This window comes from Enhydra lutris, unplaced genomic scaffold (assembly GCF_002288905.1).
Source record: "Enhydra lutris kenyoni isolate GAN:26980312 unplaced genomic scaffold, ASM228890v2 scaffoldscaffold4, whole genome shotgun sequence".
Lineage (NCBI taxonomy): Eukaryota > Metazoa > Chordata > Mammalia > Carnivora > Mustelidae > Enhydra > Enhydra lutris.
This window is the reverse complement of record NW_019154088.1, coordinates 10,809,693-10,835,930: the sequence shown is the minus strand read 5'-3', so window position 1 is coordinate 10,835,930 and position 26,238 is coordinate 10,809,693. Positions and strand designations below refer to the sequence as shown.

General features: G+C 50.2%; 1 protein-coding gene across 1 annotated transcript; it reads left to right on the top strand.

The window, feature by feature from the left end:
• LOC111140619 (phospholipase A2 group IVD) lies at positions 1 to 20,343 on the top strand. Its single transcript, XM_022492812.1, has 20 exons — positions 1 to 45; positions 3,103 to 3,175; positions 3,360 to 3,496; positions 4,073 to 4,204; positions 4,919 to 4,959; positions 5,333 to 5,375; positions 6,658 to 6,721; positions 7,048 to 7,184; positions 7,978 to 8,088; positions 8,216 to 8,253; positions 8,435 to 8,570; positions 8,885 to 9,021; positions 10,288 to 10,510; positions 16,445 to 16,562; positions 16,955 to 17,092; positions 17,329 to 17,436; positions 17,578 to 17,769; positions 18,043 to 18,209; positions 18,858 to 19,044; positions 20,132 to 20,343. The coding sequence occupies exons 1-20, from the start codon at positions 1 to 3 to the stop codon at positions 20,341 to 20,343; spliced, it is 2,439 nt and encodes an 812-aa protein (XP_022348520.1).
• Positions 20,344 to 26,238: the final 5,895 nt, after the last annotated feature.

Sequence of the window (26,238 nt, the reverse complement as noted above, 5' to 3'; positions counted from 1 at the left end):
ATGGAAAGACTGACAACTAGGGGACCCCCTGGCCATCCTCACCAGGTAACAGTGTTGCCAAGCTCATGGGTATCACTCAGGGCAGGACCTGGGGCCGGGGTGCATTCTGAGAAGCCTGACTTGGTGAAAACCAAGGTGATTCTGGCCTCTGGGGAAGGCCTGGCTCCCAGGGCTGGCGTCTTTGCCCAGGCAGGGGCCAAGGGCGGGAGGCAAAGGGTAAGAGAGTCTGTGCTTGGAAATGGGGAGTAGGGGAGGGGGGGGATGGATGATCGGCATCCATAGAAGGGAGGGCCTGGGAGAACAGAACCTTCTCCCTCTGATCACTGTGAGTGATCAGCCAGCAATCCCCTTAGAGGTCCTTACCCTCCTCCCTGCCAAAGCTTGCATACCGCCTCAGAGAACACAGTGGCTGCGTGTCACAAGAGGACACCCCACCAGGCCCATAGTTCACCTCTGCAGGTAGTAGGCCTTCTAAACTGGCAGGGGCCAAGAAACCACCCTGTGTGTCCCCAGAGCTTTGCCAGGCCAAGTCCCCATCCACTGCCAGTTACTCACTGGGCCAAGAGAAGAGGTTGCCACCAGGCCAAAGAGATCTATAGACTGCTAGCCCACTCCTTTCACATGCTTCTCTCAGGCAGATTTCTCATCCTGTGCTGTGGACCAGGGCCAGAGGGACTGGCTCTTTGGGTCTCCCCTGGTGCCACTGCCATGAAAGAGGCTAAGTGTGCCAAGCTCACCATCCTGAGGCATTTGCCTCATTCTCAGACTTTGCCAGGCTTCTGGAGCCTTGGCCCTGAGACCCAGGCCCGAGTCAGATCCAGCCAAGTAGCTCCAGACGGGTGCTCCTGGAGAAAACTTGCCTGGCTCAAGTCAGGTACCAGGCCATCCTGGGAAACATAGAGAGGGACCCCTTCATTGAAGGACAACACCTCCTGCCCCAGCCCCTGTCAGCCTGAGATCTAGAAGACTTCCCCCCCAAAACAAGTGGACACTGATGAAAATGCCCAGATGCCAGTCTGGCAAGACCCCAAGGCTGCAGGAGCGGGGCGGTGGAGGGGCTGGACAGCTTGGGCTCTATCTGCTCCTCCCATCAGCAGCTGGAGCCCCAGAACCCAGCCCTGGAGGTTTCTGTGTACCTGTGTTCATCCTCATCTCCCTAGAGAAGGCTGGGCATCCTTTTCCTCTGCCTGCTCTAGACCCAGCCCAGGGGCAAAACTGAAGCCCAAGGTGCAGCGACTCTGGGGGCTTGAGTCTGCCCACATGCCTGGAAAGCACGTAGCCCCAGCAGATGCTGTTGGGACTGGTTGAATCCCCGAGATCGGACCCTCAACACCCAACCTTCAAGTCGACTCCCGGGGCAGCCTCAGCAGTGGCCTCGCCCAGCCTCTTTCCTGCTGGAACAGGGGCCTGGAGCCTGTCCTGGCAGCAGGAGCAGGGCGGGCAGGCCAGGCCAGGCATCCGGACTTGCTCTGGGACTTGCCTGCTGCAAGACCCGGGAGCATCGGCTCAGCACGACTCAGGAGATACAGGGCCTGAGGCTGGGCCTGAAGTGTCCACTCCTCCTCTCTACAACCTCCCTACCACAGTGGGTTGCTGGGGGCCCGCAGGGGGAAAGGCAGCTTGCTCATTTTCCTTCTGCTGGTGAAGATCCCATGGTCGGACTCCTGTATGGGCAACTCCAGCCACATCAGATTCGCTTGGGTCATATCCCCGGTGATGGGCAGGGGCTGGCACCGAGCCCCTCCAAAGAGAGGAGGCTGGAGGATGCCCTGGGGTCCCTGCATAGGGAGAAACACTGGCTGAGACTCCCAGCAGGGAGGTACTCCCAGGAGTCTATGGGAAGGGGCAGGGGGCTGGGGAGGGGTGCGGGGAATCCCTGCTGGAGAAGCCCTTCACAACTTTCAGGGTCAATCATCAATTAAGGCAGGACATTTCAACGGGGGAGGGTAAGACCCAATGCCCTCAGGAGAATCCTATTAGTTAGTTCAATATCTGTATTGGTCTAGGACAAATCTATGAAATTCTACTGTTTAGATATCCAGAGGGCGGTGGGGGAAAGTTGCATGCTTTTACAAAGGAACAAAGTCCTGGGGAGATAGAACAGTACGGGAGGTGTGAGCTCTGATCTTTAAGACCTGGGCTTGAATCCTATCTAGGTCACTTGCTAACTCTGTGACCTACAGCAACCTTTCTAAGCCTCAGTTCTCTCATCTGTAAAATGGGAGGAAATGAGAGTAATCTCTTAGGAGAGTCAAGAGGATAAATCGATTTGGAATACATAATCTGCTTAGTTCAGCACCTAGAAACAGAACAAGCCCTTAATAAATAGTAATAAATAATAATTATCTAGAAACTGCTTACTTTTTTGCTAAGCATTCTGCAGACATTAATACATTTAGCCTCTATTAATTAGTCCCACTATTTATGAGGAAATGAAGGCTCTAAGAGGTTTAGTGACTTGTCCAGGGTCACATGGCAAGTAAGCAGAGGACCAAGGTTTAGATCCAGATATCCCCTTGCCTACTCCACTCAACCTCCCCGAGTAATGACCCATCATTGTATCTATTGTCACAGCCTATCCTGTGATGCTCTGTGTTAGTGATGGTTTTAGAGGTGATGAGAAATGGGGCTTCACCCTGGGAAAAATACCCTGCTAGGGGACAGTGGGCTTTCTGAGGTTGAGAGGCTCTTGGTGACCAGAGAGAGAAATGGGCAACGATGCTCAAATTAGATATGGTGACTGGCTGGAAAGGAACAGGTGGGGACACTTTGTAGCCCACACAGGCTGTGGCCTCGGGGATGAGGGGGAGTCTGGGCTGCCTCTGTCCTTCCCCTGTCCTGGAGTGCACACAGAAGCTCAGAAGCAATTCTGTCCCCGGAGGGTAAGGAGTCCCACATATTCCACCCCCGGTTTGTCTCCCATGCCCTTACTGATGCCCAGAAAGCCCAGGACCACAGCCCCAAGGGCAGTGGTGGGCGAAAACTGTTTGGTCCCAGAATGCCTGGCAGCATCACTGAATGTGTCAGGAGAAACCTCAGCACAGAGGGGGTGGGGTTGGGGACGGAGCAGGAGGGACTGAGCAGTCTGTTCTCTCCCTCTAGGGGAAGGCCTCTGCCTGCTGGAGGCTCACTGTGAGGGTCCTGGAGGCACGGAACCTGGGCTGGACTGACCTGTGTGAGTTTCCTAGGCTCCAAGGGTGTAGAGATGACCAGGCCCTGTGGGAAAGGCCCAGGTGGGAACTTGGGGGCTGGGATGGGCTGCCCGCAGTGGCCGCCAAGGTCATGGTAGGAACCATGGTGAGGCCCCTGGAGAGGAGTGTAAGGAATTCTCTCTTACTCTGTTCTCTTAACATTGGCAGTGAGTGAGGCAGATCCCTATGTGACCCTAGAGCTGCCAACCGTCCCTGGAACAAAGTTCAAGACCAAAACAATCACCAACTCCAGTCATCCTGTATGGAATGAGACCTTCAGTTTCCTAATCCAGAGTCAGGTCAAGGTAAAGGCCCGGACCACCCACCTAAGGACAGGCTGTATCCTCCTATCAGAGCACACTTTTCCTCCAGGGCTCAGTCTGAGACACTGGGGAGGAGGAGTGTCTTTGTTCCCAGCCACGTGTGCTGTGTGGAAGAGAACGTGTGACCCACCCTGTGTCTGAGAGCCTGATCTCTGGCAAGTTGCTGGTCCTCTCTAAGCCCATCTGTGGAACCGAGGCAGTAAGAATCCCTTCCTAAGGGGGTTGTTGAGGTCAAATGAGATAAAGCGTGGAAGACTCCTAAAACACTGCCTGGTACATATGGTGCCTTGGGGGCAGCAAATGGGGGAAGTGTGCAGTGGTGGGGAAACACTGAAAGAATTTTATTTTTTATAAAAACAAAAATTAGCAGGGGAAGATGAGGAACTTTGCTGGATTTCCTTTTAATGCTTTTAATTTTTACTATTATTTTTATTTTGAAGTACAAGGTATGGAGGCATAATAATCTTTTCCGACCCTGGGCATCAAGTAAGGGCTCAACAGGTATGAAGTACAGTAATGAGTAAATAATGTGCTAAGTTGCTGTTCTCGGGTCCCTAGAATGTTCTGGAGCTAAATGTCTATGATGAGGACTCAGTCACAGAGGATGATGCCTGCTTCAAGGTTCTCTATGACGTCTCAGAAATCCTCCCAGGCCAGCTGCTCCGGAAGACCTTCTCCCTGCGTCCCCAGGTGAGTGGGGAGTCCCACCCCTCTGCGCCCTGCCCCTCTGCCCTCCAGGCTGAGGAAGTTCCCCAGCTTCTCCCTTCTGCTGGAATGCTGCTGTGTTGAATGTGCTCATGAAAGAGGGAAGCCCCTCCCAGAGATATTTATATTGTGGTAGGAAAGGAGAAGGCTTAACTGACTGTTGCAGACTGAATCACTCATTGCAGAGATTTTAGTCACGGGAGGGAGGTTTCTGGTGGTGGTGAACTTCCTAATATCAATCAAAACCTGCGTAACTAACCCTTGGGGCAGTTGGGGGAGGGGGCACTCCGTCACTCCTGCTCACTGCTTGCCTGTGGTGCCCAAGGCCTGCTTTATGAAGGTCTCCGCTTCTTCTCCAGCAGGGGAAGGCTGGGGAATGGGAGGACGGGTTTCTGGGGTCAGGTCCCTCTCAAGAGGACTAGGGCATCCTTAAGCCTCTTTTGGCTTGTTCTCCTCATGTCCTCCTTCAGCCCTGCCAGGGAGAGAGGCCTGTTCTCTGCAGACTCATCAGCTGTGGCTAACTTGGGTAGGCAGCCCCTCTTTCCCCCAATTCTCAATTCCCACATCTGTAAAGTGGGAAGAAGTGTAGTAATTGCGCCTCCCTGAGCTACTGCTCGAGATGAGACAATGCATGGTCAAAGAACTGTGTCACCTCTAAAAATGTATAAATGTTCACGACTTGCTCATCATTGATTTCAGGGACAGGAGGAGCTGGACGTGGAGTTCAAGCTGGAAAAAACGTGAGTAATAATCACACAGCCCAGGGAGTGCCTCAGGACCCAGGCTTTATATAGGGAAATGTCTTTGACCCAGATTCTCTGTCCCTCCTGCCCCCACCCCTGCCAGTCTGGGTGGGAGGGGAGGGGAGGGGTCCTCTTAGAGCAATGAGGAGAGGAAGATCACTGCTTCCTTGTCCACACTCTCCCTCTCTCTCCCACATGGCAATCTTCAGAAGCCCCTCCCTCCCCCTGAGTGGTATCCAGGACTTAGAAGGTCCCTCGGCATCACCCAGGGAGGCCCCATGGGGGCTTGAGACTGTGCTGTGAGGGGCAGCTCAGTATAGGGAGCTTTTGCATTTGTCAGGCTGAGCTCTGGATATTCTGATTTTTCCAGGTCAGACTCTCCAGAAAACCTCATCACCAACAATGTCCTTGTGGTAAACCACCCTCCCCAGGCTTGTGAGGGGGAGCTGAGGGAGGGGCCCCAGAACCAACACTGAGGTTGGGGGTGCCAAAGGGACAGGCAGAGACAGGGCACTGTGGTAAGACTACCCTGGGCCACTCACCTCGGTGGTTCCCCTGGGGCTGTGGTCAGGGGCTGGGGGCTGGGAAGGGCCAGGGCCTTAAGAGAACATGGAGAGAGGGAGCCCGAGACTCTGCTGGGGGGAGATGTGGGCCCAAGATTGGATGGCTGAGGGAGGCTCGGGGCGAATTGTAGGTGCTCCTGACAGGGTTTCATTACCTGTGATGGACTCCTAGCTCTTAGCCTCAGAAGATGGTGGGCGACAGGCCAGCCATGCCCAGCTGGGGTGTTAGCACTGCATAGCAGAGGCCCAGAGGAAGTTTCCAAAGCACTGCACTTCCAGCCAGGGACTCTGGGACAGAGTCGGGGGTCAGTCAGCTCCTCCTTGAGACAGTGGAGGGTCTTGATCAGCTCTTCTGAAACAGTGCAAGCTCACAACAAGTTCACAGCAACAGGAACAGGTGGTAAACAATGGACTAGAAGCTTTCCACTCAAAGGTCGCCAGCCTGTAACACAGGCATGACCTGGCAGCAGGGCCTAATTCGAGGGAAGGAGGCCTCTACCCTCAGGGTCATACCAGGACCTGCTTGATGGGCTAGTGTTACTTTTACAAATGCACGTTAAAATCGTCATACCTGTGGCAGCTGCTTTTTATCTGAGGTGCTGGAGAGCGGTGGTGGGCAGGTAAACTCAGCCAGTCTGAGGGAGAGAGTCAGTCAGGAGCTGGGTGGGCTGTGGGCATTAGGTGACAGGCATGACAGAGAATGCAGTGGGCTCCTTTGGCAAGCTGGTCAGCTAGAGGACAGCTGGGACATTGGTCCATCATCCTGTAGGCCAGTGGTTTGTGTGCTACTGTTTGGGAGCAGTTGTGGGAGAAGGCACTCTCCAGGCTGAGCCTGCAGAGAAACACGGAGAGGAAAGAATGGTGCCTGAGGGTCGGGCGGCCTTCAGAGATCCCCCAAGTTCAGCAGATCTTTGAAAGCTGGGGGGGTGCACAGGGTGGAGGTGGGGCTCTCCCCCCACCCGGCTGCTCCAGAATCAGAGGAGGGGGGTGGCAGTTCTCCTTCCGGTCCCACTCTGGTCCCACTTCCTGTTCAGTGTGTGGTGGATTTGGGACAGTGGGGCTCAGGGGGTGAGGTTGAGGGGACCTCAGCCTTCCCTGCTGAGCCCCAGGCCCACGATGTGATCTGCCCCAGGCACGAGAGCTGTCCTGCCTGGATGTCTATCTGGACCATGCTGGGAGCACCACCACGGTCACGGGTGAGGCCTACTCAGTGCTAGATGGAGTGGCTGGGACACCTGTGCAGGCCCTCTTTCTTCTTGCTCACACAGCACGAGGGCGACAGGTTCTCGTGTGGACTCGAGGGTCTCCCTGACCTGGGGGAGGGTGTTTTGCAGGAAGTGGGAGACCCATGGGGGCTGTGGGGCCCAGTGGGCTGGGGAGAGCCCATTCCAGAATCCTGGCTCTCATGGTCCAAACTCCCAGGTCTCGCCCACGTCCAAGCAATACTGCCAGTTTCCTGGGGTCCCTGCTCGGATTCCTGGCTCTTGTTCCCCTCATGCTAGTCTGCCCACTCTCTGCCTAGACCAGGGCAAGTTGGAGCTGGAGCTGGTGCTGAAGGGGTCCTATGAAGACACGCAGACATCCGTGCTGGGTCCAGCCTCTGCCTTCCGCTTCCATTACATGGCAGCCCAGGAGGGAAAACTGAGTGCGCGTCTGAGGGTGGGTCCTAGCTTTGCAGCTCTCCCTGCCATGGGCCAGCTCCAGCTGCTGCAGGCCCCTCTTAGGCCAATGCCAGGCCCCTGTGGCCTTGCCAGCCTCCCCCAGAGAGGCACCAAGCTCTTGGCAGATAGGGAGAATCACCAGGAGCCTGGAGTGGGTGCGGGGACTGCCCTGCCTTGTCAGACTTTGTTTGAACCTTTCAGTGGCATCTGCCTCGATGCTCTTAGAAGAAAACCCCATCTCTGTGCCTCCAAGGCCCTGCATGGCCTGGCCCTTGCCCAGTTCTGCCACCTCACTTTGTTCTGTGCTCTCCCTCTTTCATGATGCTCCAGCCTGTATGTCTCTTCTTGCTTTCCCAACACACCAGGGGCCTTCGGGGTTCTCCTCTGGCTGCTTCCAAGGCTGCCTGCTCTTCCTCCTCCTCCTCTTCTTCCTCCACTTCCTCCTCCTTTAGATCTCAGCCAAGAGGGGCCCTCCTTGACTCCCCATCTTAAATAGACCCCACACACCACACCTTTGGTTATTTTTTCATATCACACTGCTTAGGACTTCCTTTACCACATTTTTTCTCCTGTATAACATTTGCTAACATCTCTTCATTACCTATTTTGTTATCAATTCATATACACAACTCAGAACAAAAAATGTCAGCAAGTATTTTAATAATTAGTCATTATAAGTGGTATAATTATAATAACTGCAAATATTGTGATTATATTATTAGAGAGGGACTGTGTCCATCTGTCTAGATACTCAGTAAGGATTGGTTGAATGAATGCATATTTCCTTCCAGAGCTCTGCAAGTAACAGCTGGAGTTCAGACAAGTCAGCTTGGCATCTCACTGTGCCCCTGAGGTCCTTGGCCGTAGGAAAGGAGGTGACCTTTCACATTCCTACTACAAATGTAAGTGGCCTCAACTGGATGGGAAGTGCCAGTGAGAATAAAGATGGGGAACCCAGGCCCCCAGGGGATACCCACATACCTCTCAGGGTTGAGAATATTCTAATCCAGTCTCTCATTTTGATTTCAGACCCCAGGAGTGAGGCTGCAGCTCAAGGCTGAGGGCTGGTAAGGGACATTCATATCTGGGGGGGATGGTGTGTGGTGGTCATGAGGCAAGGAGTGCTGAGGAATGGGTGGCCCTTGGGGTTGAGAGCAGGGAAGTAATATGGCAGCTATCCTGGGCTTGGCCAGCCAGTGGCTGAGCTATGCAGTGCCTCCCTGACCTTCGGATCCTCTACTGGCCCAGCCCTAAGGAGCTGGATGTGCACCTGGGCTTCGATCTGTGTGCAGAGGAGAAAGCCTTCCTGAGCAGGAGGAAGCAGGTGGTGGCCAAGGCTCTCAAGCAGGTCCTGCAGCTGGACAGAGACCTACAGGAAGATGAGGTTTGGGAGTACAGGGGAATGTGGGTGCAGTACCTTCGACTGGCCTTAAGGAATTACCTGATCCTCGCCCTCTCTAGACACTCCAATCAAAAGAGATGAGAGTGGCTGTGTGAGGGAGGGCGGGGCGGGGGGTGGTAAGCTGTGGGGTTCTCACTCCCTTTCGGGCCCCATCCAGGGCCCAGAGCTGTCACTTCCTGGGAGAGGGAGGCGTTGGCTGCTCTTGGTCTAAGTCTGACTGCATCAGGCTCTGGCCCCGAGGTCCCTTCCCTCCATCCTGGCCCTGGTTAAGCTGGCCTGTGTCTGTGTCAGTCCAGGTCCCCATTGTGGGCATTATGGCCACAGGAGGAGGTGCCCGGGCCATGACCGCTCTCTACGGCCACCTGTTGGCCCTGCAGAAGCTGGGCCTCCTGGACTGTGTCACCTACTTCAGCGGCATCTCGGGCTCTACATGGTGAGGGGGCCTGGGGACTGGAAGAGCAGAGATGATCGGGTCCTAGAGGAGAATGGAGCAGACACCAGGGGAACCCCTCTATGTGTCAAGAGGGAAGTCAAGAGGGTGTGAGCACTACAGTCCGATGGGTGCCAGGTGGCTTTCTCAAAAGGGAGGAAGTAGGTATTACAGAGGTCCTCCCGTAAGAAGGGGTTGGAAGACACCCATTCCATGCTACCGGAGAGGGCTAAGGCAGCTGATTCAGGAGGAGCTGGGGTTTGAGTCTCTGCAACACCCCTTATCGGGCAACCGATTTCCCTTGATTCTCAGTTGACTCATCTCCAGAATGGGGTAATAGTAGTTCTTACTCCGTATGATTGTCCTGGGGCAGCCCAAGTAAAACAGCTGATCTGACATGTATCAGGAAATCCAAGTCAGTAGATCTTTTTTCTTTAAACATGATTATCTCATTTAAATCCTCATAACACTCTCTAGGGTAGGGGTTTTATTTGTGTTGTTATTTTTTTAAATTTTTACTGTCTCTATAGTATAGATGGAGAAATTGAGATGAAGAGGTACTATCTTAACCTCTTACTTAAAGACAACATTGCCTTCCTATATACCCCACCCTGCCTATGATGAGGTGGGACTTCTCACTTTTCGAGATTCATTCCTTTGTGTCTTACTGAAATGTGACTTGAAGCAGTAAAAGGAGAGTAAACTCAGAGGATTTTAGATGACAGCTGTGGGCAAGCAGTCTTCAAGGGCTTCAGGACAGGCCCATGAAGATGGGTGTAGGGTCTAGATCTGTTCTGTACAATGCAGTAGCCACTAGTCCTGTGGTTATGGACCACTTGAAATGTGGCTAGTCCAGATTGAGATGTGGTATAAAGATAAAAATACACAGAGAATTTTGAAGACTTGGTTTGAAAAACAAAACAAAACAAAACAAATTTATGTTAATTTTTTGTATTGATTACATGTTGAAGTGAGAATTTGGGGGTATATCAAATTAAAATAATACTATTAAAATTAATTTTTATTGCTCTCTTCTTACTTTTTCAAAATGTGGTTACTGGGAAATTTTAGATTATGTCTGTGTCTCACATTATGTTTAAATTGGACAGCGCTGATCTGAGAGAAAGCCCCGAGACACATTTTCCAGATGGGCAGGGCCTTGGCTGCAGGAGCATCACCTTGGGAGAAGTGGGAGGGTGGGAAGGAGATGTCGCAGTGACCCAATCCGGGGCCTCTGCCTCCTGTCATACTGTCCCTTTATTTTCCCAGGACAATGGCCCACCTCTACGGGGACCCCGAGTGGTCACAGAAGGACCTTGAAGGACCCATCAAATATGCCAGGGAGCACCTGGTCAAGAGCAAGATGGAGGTCTTCTCCCCGGAGCGCCTAGCGAACTACCACCAGGAGCTGGAGCTGCGGGCGCAGCAAGGCTACCCCACGACTTTTGTGGACCTGTGGGCTCTCGTGCTGGAGTCCATGCTGCATGACCAGGTAGAGCACCAATGCTGGCAAGGCTGGACCAGTGTGCACCTGTGGTCCTGGGGCAGCCGCGCAGTTAGCTGCTGCGCATGTGCATTTCCTACTGGGTGAAGGAGGCTGGGTGAAGGAGGCTGGGATCTGTTGGGAAAGGACGCAGGGACCATAGTGTCTCAGTGCCTGCTGTACTTTGGGATCCTGCCTTTTTGAGTCAGGCTATTTTTCAGTTCATGGCCATAAAACAGAGATTTCTGAATCTCTCAGGAGCTTAGGGACGAGTCAGTGCCAAGGTCAGTTAAGCAAACAGAACTTTCACTGTGCTTATGTTGGCAGTGAGATTGCTCGAATAATTTTTATTTTATGAATACTGCAATATAGAATATCTTCTTCTATATCTTCATGGTAGTGTTAAAAGCACAGACTCTGGAGCCAGATTGCCTGGGTTTAATCTCAGTGCCCCTTACTAGCTCTGTGTTCTTTCACAAGTTACTAACTTCTCTGTGCCTCGGTTTTGGCCTCTATTCAGTGGGGATGAGTGAGAATAGTACTTATCTCACAGGCTTGTTGTGAACACTCAATGGTTCTTTGGCGTAGAGTTAACATTATTAGCTATTATATATATTTTTTAAGATTTTATTTAATTTATTTGAGAGATAGCAAGTGAGAGTACAAGCAGTGGGGAGAGGGAGAAGCCAGCTCCCCACTGAGCAGGGAGCCTGGGATCATGACCTGAGCTTAAGGCAGAGGCTTAACCATTGGAGTCACCCAGTGACCCCAGTTATTATATTTCTTTACTGTTTATTGTAACACCATGAAGACCAAACTGAGCAGATAACATTTTTTATAAATTGCTTCTTTAAGGTAAATTTAGTAAGTCAACTGCTTAATCTTACATTAACTGATACAATTACTGAAATCAGTTCTTTTGTTTCCACTATTGTTTTACCACATATAATTATCTGAATGTTTCTTTTAAAGCACTTGAAACAACTAAAACACACAAAAAAGTATCCTTAACATTCCTTATAAAAAAGTAAACCATCAAATACATTAGCAGAGGAATGATTCATACCTTCCTTATCTTAGGGCATCAGAAGTTTGACCAAGAAAGATTATTATGTAAACTAACCAAAAATGAATTGCATTGGATTTTTTCTTTAATTTTTATTCTTGCTGGTAAGAGCAATGTTCCCTGGAAGTTACCAACCATTCTTATTTTTTATGTATTAGTTTAACAATATTTATTATATAAACAATATTTATCATTAAATATTATAATAACCTTCAGACCTAAGAAAATGCATAAAGCATAAAGAATAATGTAATGAATATGCCCAATCTCACCAACAAGCCTAAGAAATAGAATGTTACAGAAAGACTTGAAGCCCCCTGTGGATGCTTCCCCAGTCCCATTTCCCTCCCACCCCCAGAGGCAACCACCATCCTGAATTTGGGTTTCTCATCACATTTATATCTTCAGTCTGTATACATGATTGGATTATATAATACATAACATATAATTACATAACATACTTTATTTACCTCTATTATATATTTTATTGTATATACCTTTTATTGTACATCCTTAAGAAAAATACAGTGTTACTTGCAGAAATGGTTTTGAACAAGTCTCTTTGTGCACAGATGTTAGAGGTTCTCTGCACCTCGAAGATACATACCCAGGGTTTGGGTTCTTAGCCCATTGGGTAAATGCATCTTCAGCTTTCCTGCCTATTGCCAATTGTTATCCAAAAAAGGTTTCATTAATTCACATTTCCACTCTAAGTGTATCCGTTTTTTTTTTCTCTACACGCTCTTCAGACTTTTAATTTTTTGTTCATCTTATGGGTGTCATACAAAATTTTATTTTAGCTTTCCATTTCCTTGATTTTTAGTGAGACTGATCATATTTTCATGTATATTTCTCATTAGGACTTCCTCTTCTGTGGATTACCTACTGCAATCCTTTTCCAGTTTTCTATTAATTCACCTCTAATATTTTGTGGAATGCCTTATAGATTTTGGATATTAATCCTTTATCAGTTCTACCAGATTTTCATGCATCATTTTAATATAATCTGGTCTATCATTCTTTTCCTTCATGGTTTGTGCATTTAGAGTCTCCCGAGAGAGATCTTTCCCTCTCCTATAGTTATAATTTCCTATATATTGTTATAAAAGTTTTAAAGATTTGTTTTTCACAATTAGGACTTAGTCTTTAATAGATCTTCAGGTATTATGTGAACACGAACCCAGTTTTATTTTTCTTCCATAGGGATAGCAAACACATTAAAGTTAATACCACTTATTCTTTTTTCTCCACAAATCTGCATCACTACTTGTATCCTGTGTCAGCCTTCATATATTCATGGGACTCTCTGAGCTCCCTTCCATTCTAATGGGGCTGATTCTCCAACATGGGCCAACAATGCACTGGTTTAGAGACCCTGGGTTTGTAATGCATGCAAGTATCTAATAGAGGAGATTTACCCCCATTCGCCACCTTGGTTTTTCTCAGCATTACCCTGGCTCCTTCTGGCCCTTTGCTCTTCTATACATGTAATAGAATCAGCTAGTCATGTTTCATGAGAGATGTTAGCATTTTTGTTGAGAGGGACCTGGGTGGCTCAGTTGGTGAGGCATCAGACACTTTGTTTCAGCTCAGGTCATGATCTCAAGGTCCTGGGATGGAGCCCCATGTGGGGCTCCCCACTCAGCAAGACGTCTGCTTACCTCCCTCTCTCTCTGCCCCTCCCCCTGCTCCCATGCACACTCTCTAAAATAAATAAGTAAATCTTTTTTAAAAAGAATTTTTATTGAAGTGGCATTTAATTTTAAAAACCCATGTAACTACTTGAAATATTATTTTATTAATATATCCTATGTATTCTTCAGATCTGCTTTTAAAGTTCACGTTCAGTTGTGAACTTCTGCTAATTCAGTTGTGAATTATTAATGACTTTTCTGCCTGGTGGTGGCAGTTAATTACTATAGAGTTGGGAGAAGCTTGTTTTAACAGTTTACTTTATGAGGTGCTAAAAAATGCAGTTTGATCTGAGGCTATAAATAAGACTTTCATTTAATTACCATTTGATCCTCCAGTAATGACTTAACAAGGTTTAAAGTACAAGGCACAAGGTTCATAGTCATTTTTTTTTAAAGATTTTTATTTATTTATTTGACGGAGAGAAAGATCACAGGTAGGCAGAGAGGCAGGCAGAGAGAGAGGGGGAAGCAGGCTCCCTGCTGAGCAGAGAGCCCGATGCGGGGCTCGATGCGGGGCTCGATCCCAGCACCCTGAGATCATGACCTGAGCTGAAAGCAGAGGCTTAACCCACTGAGCCACCCAGGCGCCCCCATAGTCCTCTTTTAAAAGACAAACTTAAGGTTTGGGGTGGTTTTGGTTCACAAGAAAAAAAATCTTGTGGCATGAGCACCCATGTGGTTTAAAAAATTTTGTCTCAATGTTAAAGCTTTTCAAATATTTTCTTTTTAGTTATCATGCTTTATGTCTTAAAGCTAACATTCATTGTATGCTTTTTAAAATAATTCTTTAATCAGATAAATTTAGTGTGTATTTCAAATCTAAGTTTTTTGGTAAAAGCATTTATTATCTCTATTTTATGCCAATATACAGCTCCAAAAGTCATTTTAAATGTCAGAAAATATAAATCCATAAGAAATCACAATTTCATTAATATTATTACAGAAATATTATACCCTGAACTTTACACAGAGTTTTATTAGCCTACACACTTCTAGAATACTGCTTCAGGCTTTGAAAACAAAACAAAACAAAACAAAAACATGCTTGTAAAATATACCAGTTATAATCAGTGCTTCTCAAACCATGTCTATCAAACTTTTTTCTTTTATCTTTTGCTGGCAAGCCCTGAACTGCTTAGAAGTTGCTCACCATCCTCAGGACGAAACTTATAGTTTTTCTCTTGTCTTTTTTTTTTTTTTAGATTTTATTTATTTATTTGATGCAGAGTGAGAGAGAGAGAAATCACAAGCAGGGAGAGCAGGCAGAGGGAGAGGGAGAAGCAGACTCCGGGCTGAGCAGGTAGCCTGATGTGGGACTTAATCCCAGGACCTGGCACCCTTTTTTCTCTTGTCTTTTCCTGAATTAAGGTCTTACATGTTTTTCTTCAATTCTGGCCAAAAAGGTTTTGGCTTTAGTCCCCCCTGCCCATACAGTACCTAGACCATGTCAACACATCTCCAACACCACACCCAGCTCCCACATCTTCTGGGGACATTTGAGTCATCAGAGCAGTGACCTGCTGGGAACACTCATTTGAAAATGGGGGTGGGGGGATGGGGGGCGGGGCTTGGAGCACCTGCTGCTGCTGGTGAGCTATTAAAAAGCAAACGAATACAGTATTATTTCAGTAATACTGTATTTTAGTATTTCATCTATTTCAGTAGATGGAGGGGGTGAGCTGACCCTTTTTCCCCAGGTCAGAAACGGAGCCTCTGGAGTAAAAGAGCACATTTCCCCTCGTCTTACATGTCAGAAGAGCAGGCAAACAGGATTCCCGAATCAGAAGACTTTGAGAAGGGAAATCACAGTTATTAATCAAGCTCCCTCCCTCTTCAGTACCCACACACACTCACACCTGTGGGTCTGACTTGTCGCTATGGTACAGAGCGCCAGGGGCTTGAGCTGCATTGGGGGATTTTTCCTGCGGTTTCCCTGTAACTCAGGTCCCACAGAGTACTCCTGCAGAACTTGGGGAGGGGGCGCAGGAAGAGGACCCATGAGTGACAGAGGGCTGCGGGAGGAAGGCATACACCGGGGAATGCAGGGTCCTTGCCATGGGTGTGGGAGGGGGACTCCTCATTGGGAAGGTGGGGCTAGAATCCTGGGACACACACTTGGCTAATCATCAGAATCATCTGGGGAGATTGAAGAACATTCCTCAGTGGCTTCTGCTGATTCTCAGAAGTAACCTATTCATCTATTTAGCACATCCTCTAGGTAAATCAGTTGATAAGGGCAGATCAGGCTGTTTGGGAACCTCCGAGGTCTAGCTGCTGAGTGAGGTGCCTTCCAGTTCGGAGAGCCCCGAGAGAGGGCCTGTGGGTCCGTGCTACGTGTCTCCCTCTGTCAGAAGCAGCCACAGCCTGGGGCAGGTTCTCTCCCAAGGGCGGCTTCAGGCAGCCACCACCATTAACCTTGCTGATGCTGGACATGAACCCTATTGGCATCTCTGGCCCGGGAAGGAACGAGACCTTTCTCTGCCCCTAGAACTCTGGAGTGCTGTCCCAAAAGGCAAACCATAGTCCCTGCCATCAAGGCAGAACTGGGTATTTTATTGAAGAGAAAATTGGAAACAGAGGCAAGAATAAACAATGGGGTACAACTTCATACTGTGCAAAGCAGGAGAGAGGGGGGCAGGTAAGGGAGAGGCAAGGATGCCTGGAAAGCATTTTGGAGAGGCCGAGACTTGGACTGCATTCATGTAAATCTAGAAGGGGCAGCCTATCCCCTGATGGAGCTTATAGTGTATATTGTAAAAGGGGATCCCTGTGTCCTTTCTGGAAAGCAGTGTGTGTGTGTGTGTGTGTGTGTGTGTGTGTATGGTCTGTGCATCAGGGTCCCCATCCCCTCCACCCTTCAACCCATAAAGATGGGGTCACAGACCACAGGAGCAGAGGTGTCACTCCTGACACCATAGTCCTTGTGAATGGCATTCTCTTGAGATACGCAGTGCGCAACCTCCTTAGCCTTATATGGCAACCCCTGCATTTGGTCAGAATATGGGAGTGGGAGTGAGAACTGGATGGGTGCACCCACCCATGCCATCCAAAGTCCAATGGAGAGCTGCCTCCTCACCCTCAGCCTCTGCACCCCGCCCCCCACCAACTCCACGCAGTCCTGGTGGAGTTGCTGCCTCTAGGGTGCTCCCAACCACACCTAGACCCTCATGCCTCCCACCCCAGGTGATGGACCAGAAGCTGTCAGAACAGAGAACAGCACTGGAGCAGGGCCAGAACCCTCTGCCCCTCTACTTGAGCCTCAATGTCAAAGAGAACAATCTGGAGACCTTCGACTTCAAGGGTACAATTTTTAGCCCTGCCCACTAACCCTCCAACACACACACACACACACACTCATGAACACACGCATACACGCATACCACCCTGTGCACGGGTCTTTAGAGAATTCAGACAGGGAACTCTTAGACAGATTGCTCAGCCTTCTGGGAAGAGAGGCGGTTCTGATGGGCTGATGAGCCAGGCAGCAGAGCTCATGGACCTGGTGGGGGTTGGGGGTGGGGATGTGGTCAAGGGGCTGGGTGGGGGGATGGTCAGTCCAGGAGTCAGCCAGGCAGGGAGAAGGCTGGGGCCACCTGGGGCCGGCTGGGGGCAGCATCTTTGGCCCCTGTCAGAGCTGGGCCGCTCCCCACCCCCCTTGCCTCTCATTCCTGCCTCTCACTCCTGTTCCCATAGAGTGGGTGGAGTTTTCCCCCTATGAGGTTGGGTTCCTGAAGTATGGAGCCTTTGTCCCCAGCGAACTCTTCGGCTCCGAGTTCTTCATGGGGCAGCTGATGAGGAAGCTCCCTGAGTCCCGGATCTGCTTTCTGGAAGGTGAGTGGTGGTTACTCTGAAGATTGTGGCTGGTCCCGAGCCAGGCCTCCCTGACTGGGCATGATTCCTGTACTCAGGTCTGGCAGAGCCCCTGGCAGAGGGGGTGGTGGGACAACGCTGGGGTGGGGCTGTGAGAGCAGCCCACCTGCCTCCCATTTTCCATCCCCGCCCTCTGTGTGATGGGAGGCCAAGTGCTGAGGCCTGAGGCTGACTTTTGTCAGGGGGTTGGCCTTCAGGTATCTGGAGCAATATTTTGTCCCTGAACTTGCTGGATGTCTGGTATGACTTCCTCAGCTCTGAGGACACCCGGAAGCAGCACCTCAAGGACAAGATCAGGAACCTGGGTAAGAAGCGAGGCAGGAAGGGGAGCCTGGACTGAGGCGGCTTCCCCTTCAGATGCTGGGGGAGGGGCACTCTCCGAGGGGAAGCAGGCCCAGGCATTTCCAGGCCTTTCACCTGACCAATATCTGTTTCTCTGAGCCCAGAGATGTCTCCTGCCTCCTTGAAGACCTCCTCGTGGCTAGAGGCCTCATGGCTACAACCCGGGACGGCACTGGCCAAGGCGTTTAAGGGCTTGCTGACGGGCAGGCCTCTCCACCAGCACAGCTGCAACTTCCTCCGGGGCCTTCAGCTGCACCGGGACTACTATAGCCAGAAAGACTTCTCCACCTGGGCAGGTAAGGGCCCACGCCATGTCTCCTTAGGGAATAAGCTTGGGCTCCCTCAGGGGGGACGGGGACCGTGGTTAGGACTGGCAGAGGACTTGGGGGTGGGTGAGTCATGGCATACCCTTCTGGGGTTGGCCTGCAGAAGGTCTTGGGAAGGGCTGGGGTGGCATGTCCTCACAGAGAGTGACGCCAGAGGACAGAAGGGGACATGGAGGCAATTGCAGTGTGAAGGGTAGAAGATGTGTGGCCGAGGAACTGACTGTCAACTGCCTCCCCCATCAGACTGCCCGCTAGACTCCACCGCTAGCCAGCTGACCCCTCAGGAGCCCCAGCTCTGCCTGGTAGATGCCGGCTACTTCCTCAACACCAGCTGTCCCTCCATGTTCCGGCCAGGCCGCAGGCTGGACCTCATTCTCTCCTTTGACTACTCCCTACCCTCGTCCTTTGAGGTGCCTCTAGTTGCCCCACGGGAACCCCCGACACCCTGTGGTCAGGCCATGCTCCAGGAGCAAGCCACTGGGCCACTGGCCCTGACCTCCTGGGTCCCCAAGGGGAGGGAAGGGTGACAGGCTCTGACTCACAGACTCCTGCCAGGGCCTTTGGTTGGGAAGGGCTATGGAGGTGCTGGGGCGCTGGGCTCCCAGGACAGGTGGACAGGGAGGAAACACCCACCCAAGAAAAATCTGCGAGGAGATCCTGGCCTGTCCACAACCATTCCCTGAGGGTGTCTCTGGGCACTCAGGAGTAGGGCGGGATGGGGGCAGGAATAGGGCTCTGGTATAGAAGTGGGTCCTTTACTGAGGCCCTCAAGGCTCTGTGGAGTTGCATAACCTAGCAACAGAATCCCAGATGGGAGCAGAGTGCTAGGTCTCTGCCTCCCCTGAAGATACTAACCGAACAACATTGGCCGACCACTGGACTGCTTCACCTCCCTCTGAGAGACACTGGGTTTCATAACTGGACCACACACAGGCTAGGACCAGGTTGTCCCAACATGGAGCAGTCCAGTTGGGCTGGAGCTCTAGCATTTTCTAGAGCACTGACCTGAGATGACCAGGAAGTAGCCAGTTCTCTCTGGGCCCCCTACCCCCAACCAGGCACTGCAGCAGACTGAGGCGTACTGCAGGGCCCGGGGACTGCCATTCCCTCAGGTGGAGCCCAGACCTCAGGACCAACACCAGCCACCAGAGTGCCATCTCTTCTCAGACCCCTCCTGCCCTGATGCCCCGCTCCTGCTGCACTTCCCACTGGTCAACGCCTCCTTCAGGGACCACTCAGCTCCCGGTAAGGCATCCCCTCCCTTCCTCCCAAGCCTGGCAGGCCAGACCCTCGGAGGCATGGCCTGCGAGCTTTCTGGTGTTCCCATGGGGGCCAGCGGGCGGAGGGGTCATCAGGCTAGTTCCACACAGTTCTGGACCCGGCAGTGTGCTGGTCTCTGTTGGGGACGCCATGTCCCTGCAGAGCTCTCTGCTGGCAAAGTCATGGTGCTGCTGTCCTGTCCCCACACATCCCTGCTCACCTCAGCTGTACCTGGGCTCCTCTCCTCTCCTGGGGTGGTATGTGGGAATCTGGGCCTCCAGAGGCCTTCCTGCATCATCCCCATCTGCAGCCATCTCCACCCCTGCTTGGCAGCACATTGTTGGAGGGCCAGGCAGCTGGGACCGAGAGGCCCCCTGCCCCAGGCTCTCAGATTCTCCTGACATTTCCTGAGATTTCAGTTGGCTTCTCCCTCCTACCCCAGCCCTTCCTTCTCAGGAAGCTGGGCCTCTACTCTGGGGGTCCCTGAAATGTAAAACCTCATCACTATGCCTTCCAGTCCTTGCCTCCTGCCAACTGGTCAGACCTTTCAGGTGGGGAAGCCTCACTTCTTCTGTGTGTTATTCCTGGCTTTCTGGTTCCCGCTCTAATTCCACACCTTCCAGCTTTACCCTTAACAGGCTCAGCCCGCATCTTGGAATTCTCTCTCTCTCTCTCTCTTTCAACAAAGACTGCTTCTTACAAAGCAGAAATCCCTTTGGTTTTCAGACTCCTGTTTCCATCATGAGTTTTAAGAACTCTTCACTAGGCTAACTGACTCTGGTCCAGCTCTTTGCTCCTTGCCCCGGAAGGTGAAACAGATACCATGGTGTTGCCTCAGGAGTGGGAGTGCATTGCCACAAGGAAGTGTGGGGAGCAGCAAACCCTTCATATCTCCAAATAGTACCTACTCTCCACATTTCTGTTTCTGGGCAAAGGACACAGAGGGCTGGGGGGAGAGCAAGGAGCCCTTCAGTGAGGAGCAGCCCACCGCTTTGCCCAGCCGCAAGGCGTCCTCCTGCACAGCTCTGGAGGCCTCTGGGTCCTAGTCTTAATCCCTCTCACCCCTGGGCAGGTGTCCAGCGCAGCCCTGCAGAGCTCCCGGCGGGCCAGGTGGATCTCACTGGGACTGCCTCGCCCTACTCCCTGTTCAACATGACCTACAAGGAGGAAGACTTTGATCACCTGCTGCAACTTAGTGACTATAATATGCGGAACAGCCAGGGCGCCATTTTGCAGGCCTTGAGGACTGCCATGAAGCACCGGGCCCTGGGGGCCAGGCCTTGAGCATCGCAGAATCGAGGCGGCTCAGGGACCCCAGCTCTCTGACAACCCTCCAGGGGCTGGGGGTTTAACCCAAGCACTGCTGGGTAGGGCCACAGCCCTCACTGGGCTGTCCACCCCTGGGCTGCCTCTGCAGCAGTTCTCACAGCCCAGAAGGGCTGCACGGCACCCCAAGTTCTTCCTCACTTTCATTGCTGGCTTGAGAGGAGCTGGAAGTAAACTCACCAGACCAGGGTGCAGCATAGCTGGTCTGACTAGAAACATGTCCCCATGCAATGACTCTCATGCCGAACAGAACAGATTTGGGGTACAAGCTGCCAGTGTCAGACCAGGGGTAGGCAGGTCAGGGCCTGACTGAGAGGTGGTTCCAGACATCAGGAATCACACTGTGTCCTGAGAACCTTTTCTTCATCCCCTCCTCCCCTTTCCCACTCTTCTTTGATACTATCTTTAAGCAACTATAGCGACCCATAGTCCACACACAACATGATTCATCCTTCTAGAAAGTATGACTCGATGGCTTTTACTACATATTCAAAGAGTTGGGCAAACCTCCCCACAGTCATTTTGAGAAGATTTTTGTCACCCCAAAAAGAAACCCCTTACCTCTTAGATGTCAACCTCAATCCTCCTTCCCCAGCCTTAGGCAACCACTAATCTACTTTCTGTTTCTATAGATTTGCTTCTTGTGGGCATTTCCTATACATGGAATCATACAGTATATGGCCTTTTGTGTCTGGCATCCTTTACTCGGTGGGATGCGCTCAAGGGTCATCCACGTGGTAGCAGGCATCAGTGCCTCATCCCTTTCTGTGGCTGAATAAAAGTCCCACACTTACCTGATGGTCACTGGATAATGGACCCTTGGGTTGTTTCCACTTTTTGGTCATTCCAGATAATGGTTCTATGAACAGTCATGTACTAGTCCATATGTGGAAAGTGTTTTTCATTCTTCTGCATGTCTACCTAGGAATACATTTGCTGGATTATAATGTAATTCTCTGCTTCACCTCTTGAGGGCCTGCCAGCCCATTTTCCAAAGCTGCTGCCCCATTTTTCTATTCCTATCAGCCTTATACTGGGGCACCGATTTCTCCACCTCTTAGCCCCCACCTGTTGTTGTCTGTCTTTTGATTTCAATCATCGGAGTGGGTGTAAAGTGGTATCTTATCAGCATTTCCCTAATGACTAATGATGTTAGGGACCTTTTTGTATACTCTAGGCCTTTTGTAGATCTTCTTTAGAGAAATGTCTATTCAGATCTTTTGCCCATTTTCATTGGATTGTCTTTTTCTTATTAAGAGTTCTGTATATTTTCTACATACAAATCCCTGACCCAATGTATGATTTGCAGTTTTTCTCCTAATCTGTGGGTTACCTTTTCACTTTCCTAAGGCTATCCTTTGAAGCACAGAAGCTTTCTTACTTTGATGGTGCCATTTACATATATATATATATATTTTGCTGCTTGTGCTTTTGGTGTTGTATTTAAAAAACCATAGTCTAACCCATGGTTATGAAGGTTTACACCTGTTTTCTTCTAATAGTTTTATGGCTTCAGCCCTTAAACTTAGGTCTTTGATCCATTTTGAGTTCACTTTTATATATGGTGTGAGATAGGGGTTCAATTTCTTTCTTTGGCATATGGGTATCCAGCTATCCCAGCACCACTTGTTGAAAAGGCTATTCTTTCTCCCATTGAATGGTCTTCAGGGAGGGTTCCCTGAAAATCAGTCACCTGTGGATGTGAGGGTGTATATCTGGACTTATTTCATTGATCTGTTTGTCTGTCCTTACGCTAGACCACACTGTGTTGATTACTATAGTTTGTAATCAATTTTGAAATCAGGAATTGTGAGCCTTCCAATTTTGTTAGTAGGCATGAACAAGGCTTAAGAAGTTTGCTCGTCACTAAGCTCAAAAGTGGCAAAGCCAGCACTGGAACTGGAAACTTTAAAATCAAGCCAGGCTTGGGGCATGTGGATGACTCAGCCACTTAAGTGTCTGACTTTAAGCTTAGGTCATGATCTCGGGTTCCTGGGATCAAGCCCTGTGTGGGGTCCTGGGGTTACGTGGGGTCCTAGGGTCGGGCTCCCAGCTCAGTGGGAAGACTGCTTCCCCTCTGCCTCCCTCCCTCTACCCTTCCCCCTGCTCATCCTCTCTGTCTCTTTCTCAAATGAATGAATAGAATCTAATAAAATAAAATAAAATAAAATAAAATAAACCTACATAGGCTTCTAACTGCTATGCCACACTGCATCTTTGGGTCCTTACTTCATAGCATGCCTTATTGTACAAGGAAGAATTAACCTTACCTAAAGAGCGGTCTGGCCTTGGCTCTCGGCTACTGAGAGGGTGATCTCTTCACCCCTCGAATGGCCTACCTGATAGGAGTGTCTTTTTGTGTGCCTGGGGTTCTGGCTGCTGGACAGCCTCACAGAGTGATTTGTGATGGGAACTCTGAAACAGTTGGTATACATTCTCACCTCCAGAGGAACTGGAATTAAAGCCATGAGCCTGACATCCCAGAGGGATTGGAGACCAAAGGTCAGCCACGTGGGCAGGATATGATTGAGCCCCAGTAAAAACTCTGAACACCAAAGGGCCAGGGGAATGTTCTGTGGGTACTGTCACACACTGTTGCTGGATGGGGGCCACACCACCCTTGACTCTGTGGGGAGGGAATGACTGGGAGCTCCATGTTTATTTAAACCCCTCCTGGACTTTGTCGTGTGCATCTCTTCCTCTGGCTGGTTTCAGTCTGTGTTCCTTCACTAAAATAAACATTAATCCTAAGTCCAGAGCTTTCCTGAGTTCTGTGAGTCATTCTAGCCAATTATCCAACCTGAGGTCCCAGGGACCCTGGAATTGGCAGCCAGCTGGCTGGAAATGAGGGTTGTCCTGGGACCCTGAACTTGTGGCTGTTAGTCTGAAGCCAGGACTCGGTCGCATGGTGGCTGTTCCCTCAGGCGGTAGTTTGGTGAGCTCCCCGGGCAGGTGGGGTCAGAAGGCCTGGGCAGACTGGGCAGTGGGGAGGACTATCCCTCAACTTTGCAGCTTGGGTAATGCAGGGCACCTACGTTCTGGGGAGTGAGAGGAGTACAAGTAGGAAAAAAATAATAATAAAAGATTTATTCCATTTCAGGAACTTTCCCTAAAGCCAGAGAGAGGGCCGAGGAGTTCCATGCAGAGTGGGCTGGGCTGAGGCTCAAGGCCACACCTGGTGCATGAGGGTGCATGTGGGCATATGAGTGTGTCTGTCTCCACCTTCCGCCTCCCTTCTTACCCCATGATGAATTGCTGTTATCCCAGGTTCCCTGACTGCCTGAGGTCTCATCAGCCCATTCTAACCTGAGTGAAGACTGCAACTCAGGCACCCACGGACTCCAAATCAATAGTGCAAGGCTCTTGCTACAGCCTGTGGGCCCCTCCTGGGCCAGGTCCAGAGCTTTCCTCAGGGGCAGGAAGGCCCTATAAGCTGCCCCATCACTGCCCCTGGGCCTGTGCTGGCAAGCTGCTCTTTGCCCAGCACAGGTGGTGGCAATGGGAACACCAAACAAAGAGTGAACTGAGAGATAGTTCATGTTCCTGTCATATCCCATTTAACAATGCATAGAACAAATGAGAATAATAATATAAAATATTTTAAAAATTGATAAAATTCAATACAAACCCAAGATTGATGAAAAGTTCTTAACAAATTAAGAATAGAAGGACATTCACTTAACCTGATAGGGGTATCTCTGAAGGTTAATTCTGTTAACTTGGCTGGGTCACAATGCCCGGATATTTGGTCAGTGTTCTAGATGTTTCTGCAAATGTGGGTTTTGGATGAGATTAACATTTAAATTGGTGGAGTTGTTTGTTTGTTTTTTTTTTAAGATTTTATTTATTTATTTGACAGAGAGATCACAAGTAGGCAGAGAGGCAGGCAGAGAGAGGAGGAAGCAGGCTCCCTGCTGAGAAGAGAGCCCGATGCAGCACTCGATCCCAGGACCCTGGGATCATGACCCGAGCCAAAGGCAGAGGCTTTAACCCACTGAGCCACCCAGGCGCCTCTAAATTGATGGAGTTTGAGTAAAACTGATTATTCTCCACAACATGGATGAGCCTCATCTAATCAGCGGAAGGCCTTAATAGGACATCAACTGAATCCCCCAGCAAGAGGGAATTCTACTAGCACACTACATTTGGATGCCTTGAAACTCTTCCCTGAGTCTCCAGCCTACCAGCCTTCCCTGCAGATTTTGGACTCCCAAATGCTTTATGAGGCCCAATTATATGAGGCAATTCCTCAGAGTAAATAATTATCTCTCTCCCCCTCTACCCACTCTCCCCCCTCCTCCTCTCTCCCTTTTTCTCCCTCTCTTTGTCATATACATATATTTATATGTGTATCTCCTGTTGGTTCTGTTTCTCTGAATAACCCTGACTAATACAGTATCTATGAGAAGAAGAAAAAATGCCCCATCCTCCTGAATGGGGAAATCTTAGACTCATTTCCTTATAGTTCAAAAACAAGATAAGGAGTCCTGCTGTCTCCATTTCTTCATAACCTTTTCATGGAGCTCATTCTGTGTCTGTGGGCTCGAATCCAGGCAGGATGTAGCTAGCCTTCTGCAGACACAGTGTTGGCCGCGCCATCCATGGCAATCAGCTCAAGGCCCAGCTGGGGAAGGGTCTGCTTCCAAGCCAACACATGTGGCCACTCGCAGGACTCAGGTCCCTGTGGGCTGTTGGCTCGAGGCCACCCCTGGTTTCCTATCACTGGGCCTGTCCACAGGGCAGGTCACAATATGGCTGCCAGCTTTGTCAATGTGAGCAAGCAGGGAGAACCACAGAGAGGGTCTGAGGGACGTTCTAGAGAAAAGAGATGACCAAACTCTATGACAGATCAGATTCAGGGGCATCATGGGGGTTAAAGTTCCCCAGAAGATGTTGAAGGAGTTTGTAGCCTAAAAGAAAGGGGGTGGTGAGCATGGTGAGGTGCTTTAGAAAGGCTTCTGGCCGTGGTGGTGGTGGGCTTGGGTTGAGAAGTCATCCTGTGGTGAGCTACCTCCAAAATCATGTTGTCCACCAGAGGAATGTGCTCAGAACCACAGTCTGGCATTTTTAACCCTTAAACTAGGGAAATGTTCTGGAAGACGGGAGCAACAAATGCCAATATACAAAGTTCTGAGGAGGTCAGGCCCAGCTGTGGTTTTATTTATTTGTTTATTTTTTTTTTAGGTAGGCTCCACACCTAACATGGGGCTTGAACTCATGACCCTGAGATCAAGAGTTGCAAGAGTTGCTACAGTGCCCCACCAGCTGTGTTTTTAAAAGGCACAAGAATAGCAAGGAGGAGAATGACAAGGTGGCCAGAGCCCACAAAGGAAGAGTCCAGAGGCCAAACCAGATCTCAGACCTTTAGCTCATCACTCTCACCCCCAGATAAAGAAAGTAACACCTGAGGATGTAATGGAACTTGGCCAAGGTCACACGACAAGCTCAGGACACTTGCTGTTCATCTTGTGGTCATTATCCTTCTTTTAGGAATGGTACCCATTTCCTTGTGAGGAACACCCCTCTCCTCCATTCTCAACCCAGGACCTTAGGGCTCTGACCGGCCACCCCCACTCTGGGGTGGGCGTGTGACTGGGCCTGGCAGTCAGACCCACAGAGCAGCCCACAGAGACTGGCTTAGAGACAAGTAGGTGAGGAGCCAGAGAGACACTGAGAGGCTTTTTTAGGACTACAGAGATGGGCACTTTCTCCCACTGGACTTGAACTTGGGCAGACCTGAGGCTGAAATGAGTGCCACCATCTGGCCATGAGGAGGGAAGAGCCTGTCCAAGGATGGAGGGAAGACAGAGAGGCCAGGTCCAGAGCTGTGTCAACAGTGTCAAGTCCAAGTTT

Coding starts and splice junctions, on each gene's coding strand:
- LOC111140619 (XM_022492812.1), top strand. CDS start 1: ATGGAAAGACTGACAACTAGGGGACCCCCTGGCCATCCTCACCAG. Junction 8,571..8,884: donor GAGACCTACAGGAAGATGAG/GTTTGGGAGTAC, acceptor GTGTCAGTCCAG/GTCCCCATTGTGGGCATTAT. Junction 10,511..16,444: donor AGTCCATGCTGCATGACCAG/GTAGAGCACCAA, acceptor CTCCCACCCCAG/GTGATGGACCAGAAGCTGTC.